We start from the raw sequence: 12,529 nt of genomic DNA, 5'->3' as shown, positions 1-12,529 counted from the left end.
CTCCAAGAGAAGCCTATACACGTGAAAGCTTTAATGCTCAGCCCAAGCACACACCAAGTGGGTCCGGAAGTGGATTTCTACATCATTTACTCATTTCTGTAAACCCTAGGCTACTAGTTCATTATAAATAGGACCTTTTACTATTGTATTTTCGTCTTAGTTATTCTGGTTCCTCCTCTGGGGCCGAAGCCAATGAACACCATTATCACTTATGGATTTTCAACGGTGGAGTTTCTACACACCATAGATTAAGGTGTGGAGCTCTGTTGTTCCTCATGAATCAATGTAAAGTACTACTGTTTTTCTATTCAATTCAAGCTTATTCTTGTTCTAAGATATTCATTCGCACCCAAGAACATGATGAATGTGATGATCAAGTGACACTCATCACCATTCTCACCTATGAACGCGTGCTTGACAACCACCTCCGTTCTACATGAAAACAAGCTTGAATGCATATCTCTTGGATATCTAATACAGGGGACCGAGTCCGAGATATTAGAGTCTTCGTGGTATAAGCTAGAATCAATTGGCAGCATTCTTGAGATCTGGAACGTCTAAACCTTGTCTGTGGTATTCTGAGTAGGATTTGGGATGGGATGACTGTGACGAGCTTCAAACTCACGAGTGTTGGGCATAGTGACAGACGCAAAAGGATCAATGGATCCTATTCCGACATGAGTGAGAATCGACAGATGATTAGTCGTGCGGTGACAGCACATTTTGGACCATTTTCACTGAGAGGACGGACGGTAGCCATTGACAACGGTGATCCCTCAACATACAGCTTGCCATGGAAAGGAGTATGAATGATTGGATGAAGGCAATAGGAAAGCAGAGGTTCAGAAAGAACAAAGCATCTCCATACGCTTATCTGAAATTCCTACCAATGAATTGCATAAGTATCTCTATCCTATTTTATGTTTTGTTTATCTTTTAATTATCAATTCTCCATAACCAATTGAATCCGCCTGACTGAGATTTACAAGATGACCATAGCTTGCTTCAAGCCAACAATCTCCGTGGGATCGACCCTTACTCACGTAAGGTATTACTTGGACGACCCAGTGCACTTGCTGGTCAGCTGCACGGAGTTGTGTGAAAAGTGTGCGATCATGATTTCGTGTACCAGTATCTCAACAATCAACAAAATACATTATCAAACTGATGGAATCAACATAAACCCTCCACAAAGTGGGTATCTCAAATCAGGTAAAAGAGAAGGCAATACAACTAGAAAGTTATATCCTAATATTCATCTCTACACCAGGAATAACATACTAAAATTTCATAAGAAATGGAGCAAGTTTACCAATTCAATCGGATAAAAAAGGCTTGCTCTTTTCCCCTAAATTCTTCTTCTCCCTTGTCGCGATGCTCTTTGTTTTTTTTTCCTTTTCCTTTCAAAAGTGAGAGTCTCTAACTCTCTCTCCCTTTCACCATGGCTTTTGATGCTTTCTTCATTTATTTTTTTTTTTGTTTTTAATATGTGTGGGTCCCACTTAGTTGGGGACCCACCAACAAATCTCCCCCTCACCAACTCAAGTGGGGATAGACTACTCCACCAAGCCCGCCTTCTCTTTGCAGGAATCAAACTTCACTGCAGGTAAACTCTTAGTCATCATATCTGAACCATTATCATCAGTATGGATCTTCTCAAGTGCATATGACTTCATCTCAAGCGCTTGACGTATCCAATGATACCTCACCTCTATGTGCTTCGATCTGGAATGAAACGTCGAATTCTTGCTGAGATGGATAGCACTCTAACTGTCACAAAATAATACAAACTTCTCTTGATTGATGCCTAACTCTTGTAGAAACTTCTTCATCCACAAGAGTTCCTTGAAGCTTCAATAACAGCAATGTATTCTACCTCTGTAGTAGACAAAGTAACACATTTCTGAAGTCGAGATTTCCACGACATAGCTTCCGCTGCAAAAGTCATCAGATAACCAGAAGTAGACTTCCTTGAATCAAGATCCCCAGCCGTATCTGTATCTGTGTAACCATCCAACACAGGTTGGCCACTCCTAAAACATAAACAAACTCTAGAAGTACCATTAACGTATCTGAGAATCCACTTCACCGCTTGCCAGTGTTCTTTGCCAGGATTAGAGAGAAACCGACTAATAACTCCAACGGCATGAGCAATATCCGGCCTGGTGCAAACCATAACATACATCAAACTGCCAACTACAGATGCATATGGAATCTTCTTCATTTCTGCTTTCTCTTTCTTACTTGTAGGATATTGCTGCGAATTCAGCTTGAAATGACTAGCAAGTGGAGTACTAACAAGTTTGGAATTACTCTTGCTAAACCTCTCTAAAACCTTCTCAATGTACTTCTGCTGCGACGACCACAGTTTTTCATTCTTCTTGTCACGAGTGATACTCATGCCAAGGATTTTCTTTGCAGGACCCAAATCCTTCATAGCAAAGAATCTATTCAAGTCTTTCTTAAGACTTTCAATCTTCTTAGTGTCATGACCAACAATTAACATGTCATCAACATAAAGCAAGAGAATTATAAAATCACCATTAGAGAATTTCTTAACATACACACAATGATTAGAAGAAGTCTTACTATACCCATGACCTTCCATGAAGGAATCAAACTTCGTGTACCACTGCCTTGGTACTTGCTTCAACCCATATAAGCTCTTCTTCAACTTGCATACAAAGTGCTCCTTTCCTTTAACTTCGAAACCCTCTGGTTGCTCTATATAAATTTCTTTATCTATGTCATCGTGAAGGAATGCACTCTTCACATTAAGCTGCTCAACCTCTAAATTCAAGCTAGCCGCCAATCCAAGCACAACTCGAATAGAGGACATCTTCACAACTGGAGAGAAAATCTCCTCAAAATCAACACCTTTCTTTTGCTCAAAGCCTTTCACAACCAATCGAGCTTTGTACCTTGGCCGTGAGACATTTTCATCCGTTTCAATTTGAACACCCATTTATTCTTGAATGCTCTCTTACCCTTAGGTAGCATCACCAATTCAAACGTATGATTCTCATGTAAGGAATTTATTTCTTCTTGTATGGCCTTCAACCAATCTTCCTTATGCTCATCAGACATAGCTTCTTGGTAGCTCTCTGGCTCCCCAGTCTCAGTGTTCATCACATACTCATGAGGAGAGTATTTCTGAGAAGGATGACGCTCTCTAGTAGATCTTCTCAATTCAGGCTCAACTGGTGGTTCAGGTAGAACTTCAACATCTGGCACCTCAGGTTGAGGTGTAGGTTCATCATGCAAATCATCATCATCATTATCAACTTGTACATCTCCCCCATCAATAGGAGGTCTAGTGGAGGGACCAGGTTCATCAACAGCAGAACGTCTAACAGTTATTATTGGCTTATCTGTCTTCTCCAAGTCTTCAATAGTTTGGTCTTCAAGAAAAATGCATCTCGGCTTCTAATTATCTTCTTGCAAACCGGATCCCATAATCTGTAACCAAAGTCTTCATGATCATAACCCATGAAGATACACTGCTTTGACTTTCCATCAAGTTTAGACCTTTCATCTCTTGGAATGTGAACAAAAGCCTTGTAGCCGAACACTCGCAAGTGACTATAGGAGACATCTTTCCCTCTTCAAACTTTCTCTGGAACATCACCATTTAGTGGAACTGAAAGAGAAAGGTTGATCAGATCTACTGCAATCCTCATCGCTTCACCCCAAAAGGACTTAGGTAACTTTGCATGAGAGCTCATACACCTGACTTTATCATTGATAGTGCGATTTATTCTCTCTGCAACTCCATTATGTTGAGGAGTCTTAGGAACTGTCTTCTCAATCTTGATCCCATGTCCTTTACAATACTCTTCAAACAGACCCCTGTATTCACCACCATTGTTTGCTCGAACACATTTCAATTTCCTTCCTGTTTCTCTTTTAACACTTGCATGAAAGTGTTTGAAGATACAGAGTACCTGGTCTTTATATTTCAAAACAAAATTCCACACTTTTCGAGAATAATCATCAATAAAAGTAACAAATACGATGCACCACCTAGTGTCTTAGCATCTATAGTGCAAACATCAGTGTGAACTAAATCTAGAACATGTGATCTCCTATGAGGTCCAGAACTATGAAATGATACTCTAGCATGATTTCCAACAAAACAATGAGTACAAGTATTTAAAGTTGTACCTTTCACAGGAAGTGAGTGCTTCTTGGCTAAGACACTTAGTCCTTTCTCGCTCAAGTGACCAAGACGTATATGCCACAAATCAAAAGAGGAATCATCAGCTACACTCACCTCTTCTTTGCACAACTTTGCTTGCAACCGGTAAAGAGTAGTGAGACTATTATCTTCTCTAGCAACAATGAGAGCCTCTTTGGTAATCTTGCATTTTTTACTAGCAAAGGAAGTGCAATACCCCTCTTGATCCAATGCCTTCACTGAAATGAGATTGAATTGTATATCTGGCATATGCCTAACGTTCTTCAACTGTAACTTGCATCCCATGTTGGTTTCAAGCCACTTATCACCTATACCAATGATATCACACACTCCTTTGTCTCCCAATTTAATCTTGCCAAAATTTCCAGCAGTATAAGAAGTGAAAAATTTACGTTTCGGAGTGACATGACATGAGGCACCAGAATTCATAATAAGTGAATATCAAGACAAGATTCACAAATTTTTAATATGTGATAACATCTTTATAAAAATAGCAGCATTTCTTTATCACTATCTTTACTTTGTTTTGTTTCTTCCCTGATTGTTCTCTTTCAAGAACTACAATACTCTTGATATAGGCTTGTACTTTCTTGACTTGCTTCGATTCTCTGATTGTCAGAACTGTAAGATTTCTACTTTGTTTCTCGTGACTCTGAAAAAAGTGTTTTGATGGAAGAGGATTAGTAACTGCTCTCTTTCTATCTTATTAAATGCTTTTTTAACCTTCAAGTAACTTCTTTGAGTGAGTTAGTTATGTAAACAGAATTAACTATCAGGCAAAGAGCTAACAAAAAAGGCTTCAAATCATCAAAGTGATTTCTTATTGCATGGTTTAGTTCTAAAAATGTGTGCTCCATTGATTTACTTAATATACTTCATATTGAAATTCCTAACAAAATGCTTTATTTTGCACTTTTTTCTATAACTTTTAAATTTTTTAATTTGCATTCATTTTTGAAATATGATAACATAAGATAAATTGTAATAAAGAATGTTGATTCAATTTTATTAGTGATTTTATTTTTTTGTAAGGATATAAAACCTAACAAAGTTCTAATAGTTTTAATATTTTATCAATTTAAATATTTTTCATATATTTTTTTTAATCAGAAAAATAAAAAAACTTATAATTATATTTTTATATTTCACATCATTAAATGCAAAAAGTGGCTGAATTATTATATTTACTTATTCTTCCATTTCAATTGTCTACAACAATTTTAAAAGTGCTAACATTCTCTTAGACGAAGATTACACTGCCAAAATCTCTAATTTTAGAGTTTTAAGATTTTTTTCCAGTGGATCATCAAGTTGCATTAGTTACAATGGTGTAAGGATCAGAACTATTGGTTACTTGAATTCAGAGTACATGCAGATTATAATAATTGAGAAAAAAGTTTGAGAGGATCCCCGTGTCATATTCACAAACATAGCTTCAAAAATGAGAAGCTTTCTAACGCGAAGAATATAATTTCGACCAAAAAGAATGAATATTCAACCCCTACACTTCCCCTCTAATTTTCTACCACCGTACTACATATTTTTCTATGAATTTTAAAAATGATATATGAATTTTAAAAATAATCATCAAATCAATGAACTATGAATTTATGTCCCAACATTATACGAATAATTAATTTTTATTATTGACTTTTTGAATACACATGGGATGATTATTGCTTTGAAAATTAATGGTAAGAAACATTGTCAAAATTATTAGTTATTCCATTGGCCAGCGACAAACCCTTAAATGGAGCTTTGATCCACGACGAATTAGTTCTTGACCTATCGGGTTGGAGATACCGTAAACAATCAATCAAAAAAATTATTAGTTATTTAAACATTTTCCCTTAACTCTACGTTAATCTTCATTAAAATGTCTCCACATACATATACGTATAGAGTGTGAATTATTTATTGGACAGTTGTCACAAGTAAAGGACAAAACTAGGTGATTGCTACGATACGATGATAAATTCATACGTATCGATACGTTTAAAATATGGACAAATAACAATAAGACATGTGGAATTTATTTTTCATGTCAGTATTTAATTTTTTCTTTTTTAAATATATAGTATATCACCACTTTTACTAAAACACCCTTTTAATTAAATAAAAATAAAAAATATTTATTTAATTAATTTTATAAAAAGACTTAAACATCCTTTCTTTATTTGATTAGACAAAAATACTCTTTTAAATTAATCAAATTTTAGAATTCAATTAATCCTAATTTTATAGTTTCAAATAATTGAAACAACAAAACAAAAACATATTAAAAAAATAAAAAATTAAAATTGTTCTTCATCTGTATTAAATATATTAAAAAACAAAAAACTAAAATTGTTCTTCATCTGGGTTCAAAAACCCTCTCGTTCACCACATCTTATGAGGATAAGAAACCACCACATCCTTCACCAGAGAACCTCTCAACCTCCCAAACCCAACCACAAGAAGCACACTATTCTTCACCTTATCCACACATGCAACAGCGACTTGGGGTCTGCCGCCGTGAACACGTGGTCCCTCCCTCCATTCCTCTGCCAGTACTTCTGCCCCTCCAGCCACTCCACCAGCGCTTTCTGCGTCTCCTCGTCACTGTATGCCGCCTCCGACCCATCGCCTTGTTGGCTCGTCGACACCATCTGGCTCAGCAACGAGAAGAACGGCACGTAGACCAGCTCCGCTTCTTCCGGGTCCATCACCCGGGTCACCGGTGACCCTATCCGATCTGACTCTGGACGGTTCATGTCCAGGAACAGAAACCACTCTCCCATGTGCTGGTGTCCTGGGTAGCTCAGCGAGGTTAGATTCTTTGGCGTGCCGCCGCCTCGGGAGGCGGATCGGGTGGTGATGACACCGTAGGTGAACCGAATGGGAAGGTCATACATGTAAACCTTAATGGCGGAGGACGAGGAATCTGCAGTGGCTATGGCGGCGGCGTCGGAGCAGGGTTGACTGGCAGAGGCAAAATTTACTGTCATGTCAAAGGCGGAGTTGTCGTCGGATTCAGATTCTAGCATGGTGGTGTGGCGGTTCGGGAAGGCATTGAAGAGTGCACAAGTGACGAAGATTATGAAGAAGATGGTTGCTAGAATTTGCGTTTGGGAATAAAGGAGGGATGTTTAAGTCTTTTTATAAAATTAAATAAATAATTTTTTTTTATTTAATTAAAAGGGTATTTTAGTAAAAGTGGTGATATATTATATATTTAAAAAAGAAAAAATTAAATGCTGATGTGGAAAATAAATTCTACATGTCTTATTGTTATTTGTCTATATTTTAAACGTATCAGTACGTATGAATTTATCATCGTACCATAGCAAACACCCAAAACTAAGTCAATTTTTGTGTGAAAATTACGCGAGGGGCGTTTTCTTAGAAACTTGCTAATATGCTATATATAATATGTTTTTTTTTAATTAACTTTATATAACAAATTTGATCACCCCGCCTTGTTGAGAAGTATAAAAAGAAGAAAGAGCCCCCATAGGCCATAGCCATTTTCTCCTCACGGCTACTGACACTTGAAATTCTAATATTTAGTTGTGTCTTGTGAGTGGTGTGAGTCATCATGACGTTGAAGGCCACAGTAGTACTACTCTTAATAGTTGTTGCACTAGTCCTTCTAGCAACAATTGCAGCAGATGATGGAAATAATCAAACCCTTGAAGGATGCAGAAGCGACTGTGGTGGTGTCCGAGTTCCATATCCATTTGGCATAGGGAACTCATCATCCGTCCCCCATAAAAGCTGTTTCTTGCAAAGTTCGTTTGAGCTGACATGCCCAAATTCAACTTTATACTGGGGAAATATCAAAGTCTTAGACATAAAAATTTCCCAGGCTAAAGTTGACATGTCGATTCCTATCTCAAGGATTTGTCGTGACGGTCATTATTATAGAGGAGTTTCCATAGATATTCCTTCTTTCACCATTTCTAGTGAAGACAACAAGTTCGTTAGTGTAGGTTGCGACACCTATGGCTATCTTCACAGCTCCTACAAAGACGACGATAATGCAACATATTCAACAGGGTGCATAACAAGATGTTATGGCAGTTCTATGGAAGTTGAGGATGGACATTGTTCTGGGATTGGGTGTTGTCAGGTGGATATTCCGCCTAAAATGAGGATGACCTTTGTCAAGTCATTTTCCTTTTACAATTTCAGCCAAACTTGGAGATTCAACAACTGCAGCTATTCTTTTGTTGTCAAAAAAGAAAACTACACATTTTACAGGGAACACTTGAGAAACCTGCCTTTTGAGGAATTCCCTGTGGTGTTTGATTGGAGTGTTGGAGATGAAACACGTGAAGCTTCTCGGAAAAGAGGTACCAGTTACGCTTGCAAGGGAAACACCACTCGTAATGACTCTGTCCCTACTGGATATGGTTACATATGCCAATGCAATAAAGGTTTTGAAGGAAATCCTTACCACCCTCTTGGCTGCATAGGTAACTAATAAGTACTTATCTTCCTCTATTTATGTAATGATTTTGGTGATTGCTATAATACTTTGAGACTTGATGATGAGAGAGAGAGAGAGAGACTATTTAATTTAATATTTATACATTGTTAACAAATTATTGTTTATTATTCGGATTAATTTTAAGTTCATCATCAATTTTATTTTTAATTCTTAATGTATAATTTTTTCTAAGTCTTGCTAATAATTATTTTAAGTACACTAATAAAAAAAATTTATAAGTAAAGTAAATGTTAGTTTTTAAAATTTTTATATATTGAATATATTTAAAATAACCAAAACTTTTTTTTTTGTCGTCAAGCTCTATTTTTTTTTTAATACTTACTTGATCCCAAATGTCTTTTATACCATCATCATTTTTGGTGTTCCGTGACTTGTTTTGATTTAATGTTATGTTCACACTTCTATATCAGATGAGATTGTATATAAACTAATTTTTTTTTCTTTTTGATATAAAAAATAGATAAAATATTTTAAATTTGATTTTGACCTATCTTTAATAGTCTAAACGATTACTTTTAGACCATTTGATAGGACAGTGATCCGATTTTTCATTTTTGACTAATTATGTGAACCCTAATGCACTCATGCTCCCATTATTTTACGGGTCGAGTGTTTTGAATTTACTGAGGAAAGGCAAAATTTAAAAGAAGACATAAGATGTGTTTTTCTTAGTAAGTTATTCAACTTATCTAGCTAGAGTTTGGACTATATCACACTCATATAATTGTAGAAAAATATTTAATTCAAACTGATATGTTTAACAATTCTTTTACTTGAAAATTTAATATTATTATTATTATTATTACAAAAGTAGTTTTTCTTTTGTTACAAAAGACCTTACAAATAAAATTAAACAATTTTTTATATGCAATAATGAATTATTTATTGTACAAAGAGTTCTTAATCACACATGAATTGAATAATAAATGTACACAACAAGTTAAAAAAATATTTAGGTAATTAATACTTTTTTTGTTTTTATCTTATATATATTTAAATTAATTAATATTATTTATTAATTATCTCATTTTTTACCCGAAAAATATTATTCTTTGAACAATTTCCATTAATACTAATAACAATAGAGAATCTTACACAAAACAACAAGCACATAACTTCTAAAAAAACCCGTCCTATAACTCATTGAATATACTATTTCCTATTGTGCATGTAGTATTATACTTCTCTTAAACTATTATATTGTTCAATTACAAAAAAAGGGGGGGGGATGAAATTAGATAATTATTCACTGAATAACAAAGTTTGAACTCTATGTTTAGTTTGAATCTGTGAAAGTCTCATAGCTTTTGTTTAATTTGATCATTTTATTTTCTCTGAACGTGCAGACATTGATGAATGCAAGACAGGACAACATTCATGTGTAAGTGACCATAATTGTCACAATACAAATGGATTCTACACATGCTTCTGTCCTAAGGGGCAATCTGGAAATGGTACCAAGGAAGATGGTTGCCACAAGAAAAATTTCCTTCCACATATTGTCATTGGTAAGAAATTTAATCACGTTTACGTTTATAAATTTAGTCAGATATTTATATTCAAATACGTAAATTATTTTGTAAAAGAAAATTGAAGAATTGTATCCAACACATTACATGCAGGTACAAGTGCAGGATTCATAGCTATTTTCGTAGGGACTTGTTTGCTATACTTAGCGCACCAAAAGAAAAAACTCATCAAACTGAAGGAATTTTTGAGCAAAACGGCGGTCATATTTTAGTACAACAAGGAGAAGAGTCATCCCATGTTAAAATTTTCACTGCTGACAAATTAAAGAAAGCCACTAACAACTATGACGAGAAGTTAATCATTGGCAGGGGAGGTTATGGCACGGTTTTCAAAGGAGTTCTAGAGAATAACACAATTGTTGCTATCAAGAAGTCCAAAATAGTTGATCCTGGCCAAGTTATGCAATTCATCAATGAGGTGATTGTTGTCTCTAAAATTAACCACAGAAATGTGGTGAAGCTTTTGGGTTGTTGTTTAGAAACAGAAGTTCCTCTACTAGTCTATGAGTTTGTAAGCAATGGTACACTCTTTGATTTCATCCATAATGAAAAGAAGAGAAATCATTTTAACTGGAAAAATCGTCTCAGAATTGCAGCAGAGGCGGCTGGAGCTTTATCATATCTTCACTCATCTGCTTCCATTCCAATTGTCCACAGAGATGTTAAAAGTGCTAATATTCTCTTAGACGAAGACTACACTGCTAAAGTCTCTGACTTTGGAACTTCTAGATTTGTTCCATTGGATCAAACTGCACTAGCTACAATGGTGCAAGGAACTTTTGGTTACTTGGATCCAGAGTACATGCAAACTAGCCAATTAACTGAGAAAAGCGATGTGTATAGTTTTGGTGTTGTGCTGGCTGAGCTTCTTACAGGAAAGAAACCTCTTTTGTTGGGGAAGTTGAAAGAGAAAACAAATATTTCTATCTACTTTCTATCTTGCCTAGAAGAGAATTGCTTGTTTGAAACTCTTCAAGATGGAATCTTGAATGAAGAAAACAAGCAAGAGATTGTGGAAGTTGCTAATATTACAGCAAAGTGTTTGAGACTTAAAGGAGAAGAAAGACCAAGCATGAAGGAAGTGGCAATGGAATTGGAGGGAATAAGGAGAATGTCAAAGCATCAGTGGGTTAACAATGGAGACAAAAATTTTGAAGAGACGCAGCACTTACTTCCTATATCATCATCGTCGAAAGGATATGAGTATGGTGATAGCAGTAGTAGTAGTAGTCATCAAAATATAAATTATGATAGTATCATCAGGGATCAAGAAGGGGCAATTGCTTTAGCAGATGGAAGGTGATAATGCTAGCTTACCACACACATACTAAAGTGATATTCTGATGGGTGAAGATGACGGTGAAAAACCTTTATGGTATTTGTTTTGTCTGGTTGTGATTGTGTTGGTGGTTGTTTTTCTTTTTTAGAATTATGCTTAAGATTTGTTGTGTAGAGTTCTATCTTTTAAAAAATAGAAATGCTGCTTCTAAAATAAAAACTTTAATAACTGAATTCATCTTTTTTATTCTATTTTTTTCTCTCTAGAAAAAACAAAAAGAGAAAAAACAAAAAAATATATATAACAAAAAGAAGAATTAAGAATTAAAAAAAAAGAATTAAAAGAAGAAGTCAAATAACAAGTCTAAAACTTTAAAAATTTTTATGTGTTAAAAAAGTTCAGTGTCAAAGTTAAAATTTTTTTGTATTACAGGTATAACAATTACAAAAAAACACTCTAATAGAAGAATCTTTTTCTTCATCGAAACAATGGTCAGTGTGCGAGACCATTTATTTAGGATTATTTTTATGCAATCACTACACCAAATTAATCATTTAACTACACTTGATTTATGACCCAAATTTTAAGGGTCTCCGTTCATTAATATAGTGACATTTATATATGTAATTTTTTAACTGTCACTAATGTAATCACTATTTTTTTTTTTTAAGATAGGAGACTCGAACCCGCAACCTCTTAATTGAGTATGAGAAGACTATACCATTTGAGCTATTACTCATTGGCCAATAATGTAATCACTAATCACAGTCTTATTCTTTTTCTTTTATTCTATTTTTTCAAAAATCATATTCACACTTTCACCGTGAGAAAGAGAAGAGAAACTAACAACCATCACCGTGCTACAGTTCTGTTTGCAGTTTGCCATCGCAAATATTTGTCTCCCATAAAAAATTAAACAAAGATTCGTGACAAAAATGAAGCGAAAACGAAAAATATTTTACTACAAATAGGAGACGAAGGACTGGAAAAGAGTCTCCATATATGGTGGCTATTTGTAAGAGTAAGGTAAG

The 12,529-nt window shown here is 35.1% G+C and overlaps 1 protein-coding gene and 1 pseudogene across 1 annotated transcript; one reads left to right on the top strand and one right to left on the bottom strand.

The window, feature by feature from the left end:
* Positions 1-6,669: 6,669 nt before the first annotated feature.
* On the bottom strand, positions 6,670-7,224 carry LOC112757794 (probable arabinosyltransferase ARAD1). Its single transcript, XM_025806349.1, has one exon. The coding sequence runs from the start codon at positions 7,222-7,224 to the stop codon at positions 6,670-6,672; it is 555 nt and encodes a 184-aa protein (XP_025662134.1).
* Positions 7,225-7,667: 443 nt separating this feature from the next.
* Positions 7,668-11,751, top strand: LOC112757791 (wall-associated receptor kinase 2-like; annotated as a pseudogene).
* The last annotated feature ends 778 nt before the right edge of the window (positions 11,752-12,529 follow it).

The sequence above is a fragment of the Arachis hypogaea genome, chromosome 6, assembly GCF_003086295.3.
Source record: "Arachis hypogaea cultivar Tifrunner chromosome 6, arahy.Tifrunner.gnm2.J5K5, whole genome shotgun sequence".
Lineage (NCBI taxonomy): Eukaryota > Viridiplantae > Streptophyta > Magnoliopsida > Fabales > Fabaceae > Arachis > Arachis hypogaea.
The sequence above is the reverse complement of the archived record's forward strand: the minus strand, read 5'-3'. Positions and strand labels throughout refer to the sequence as shown.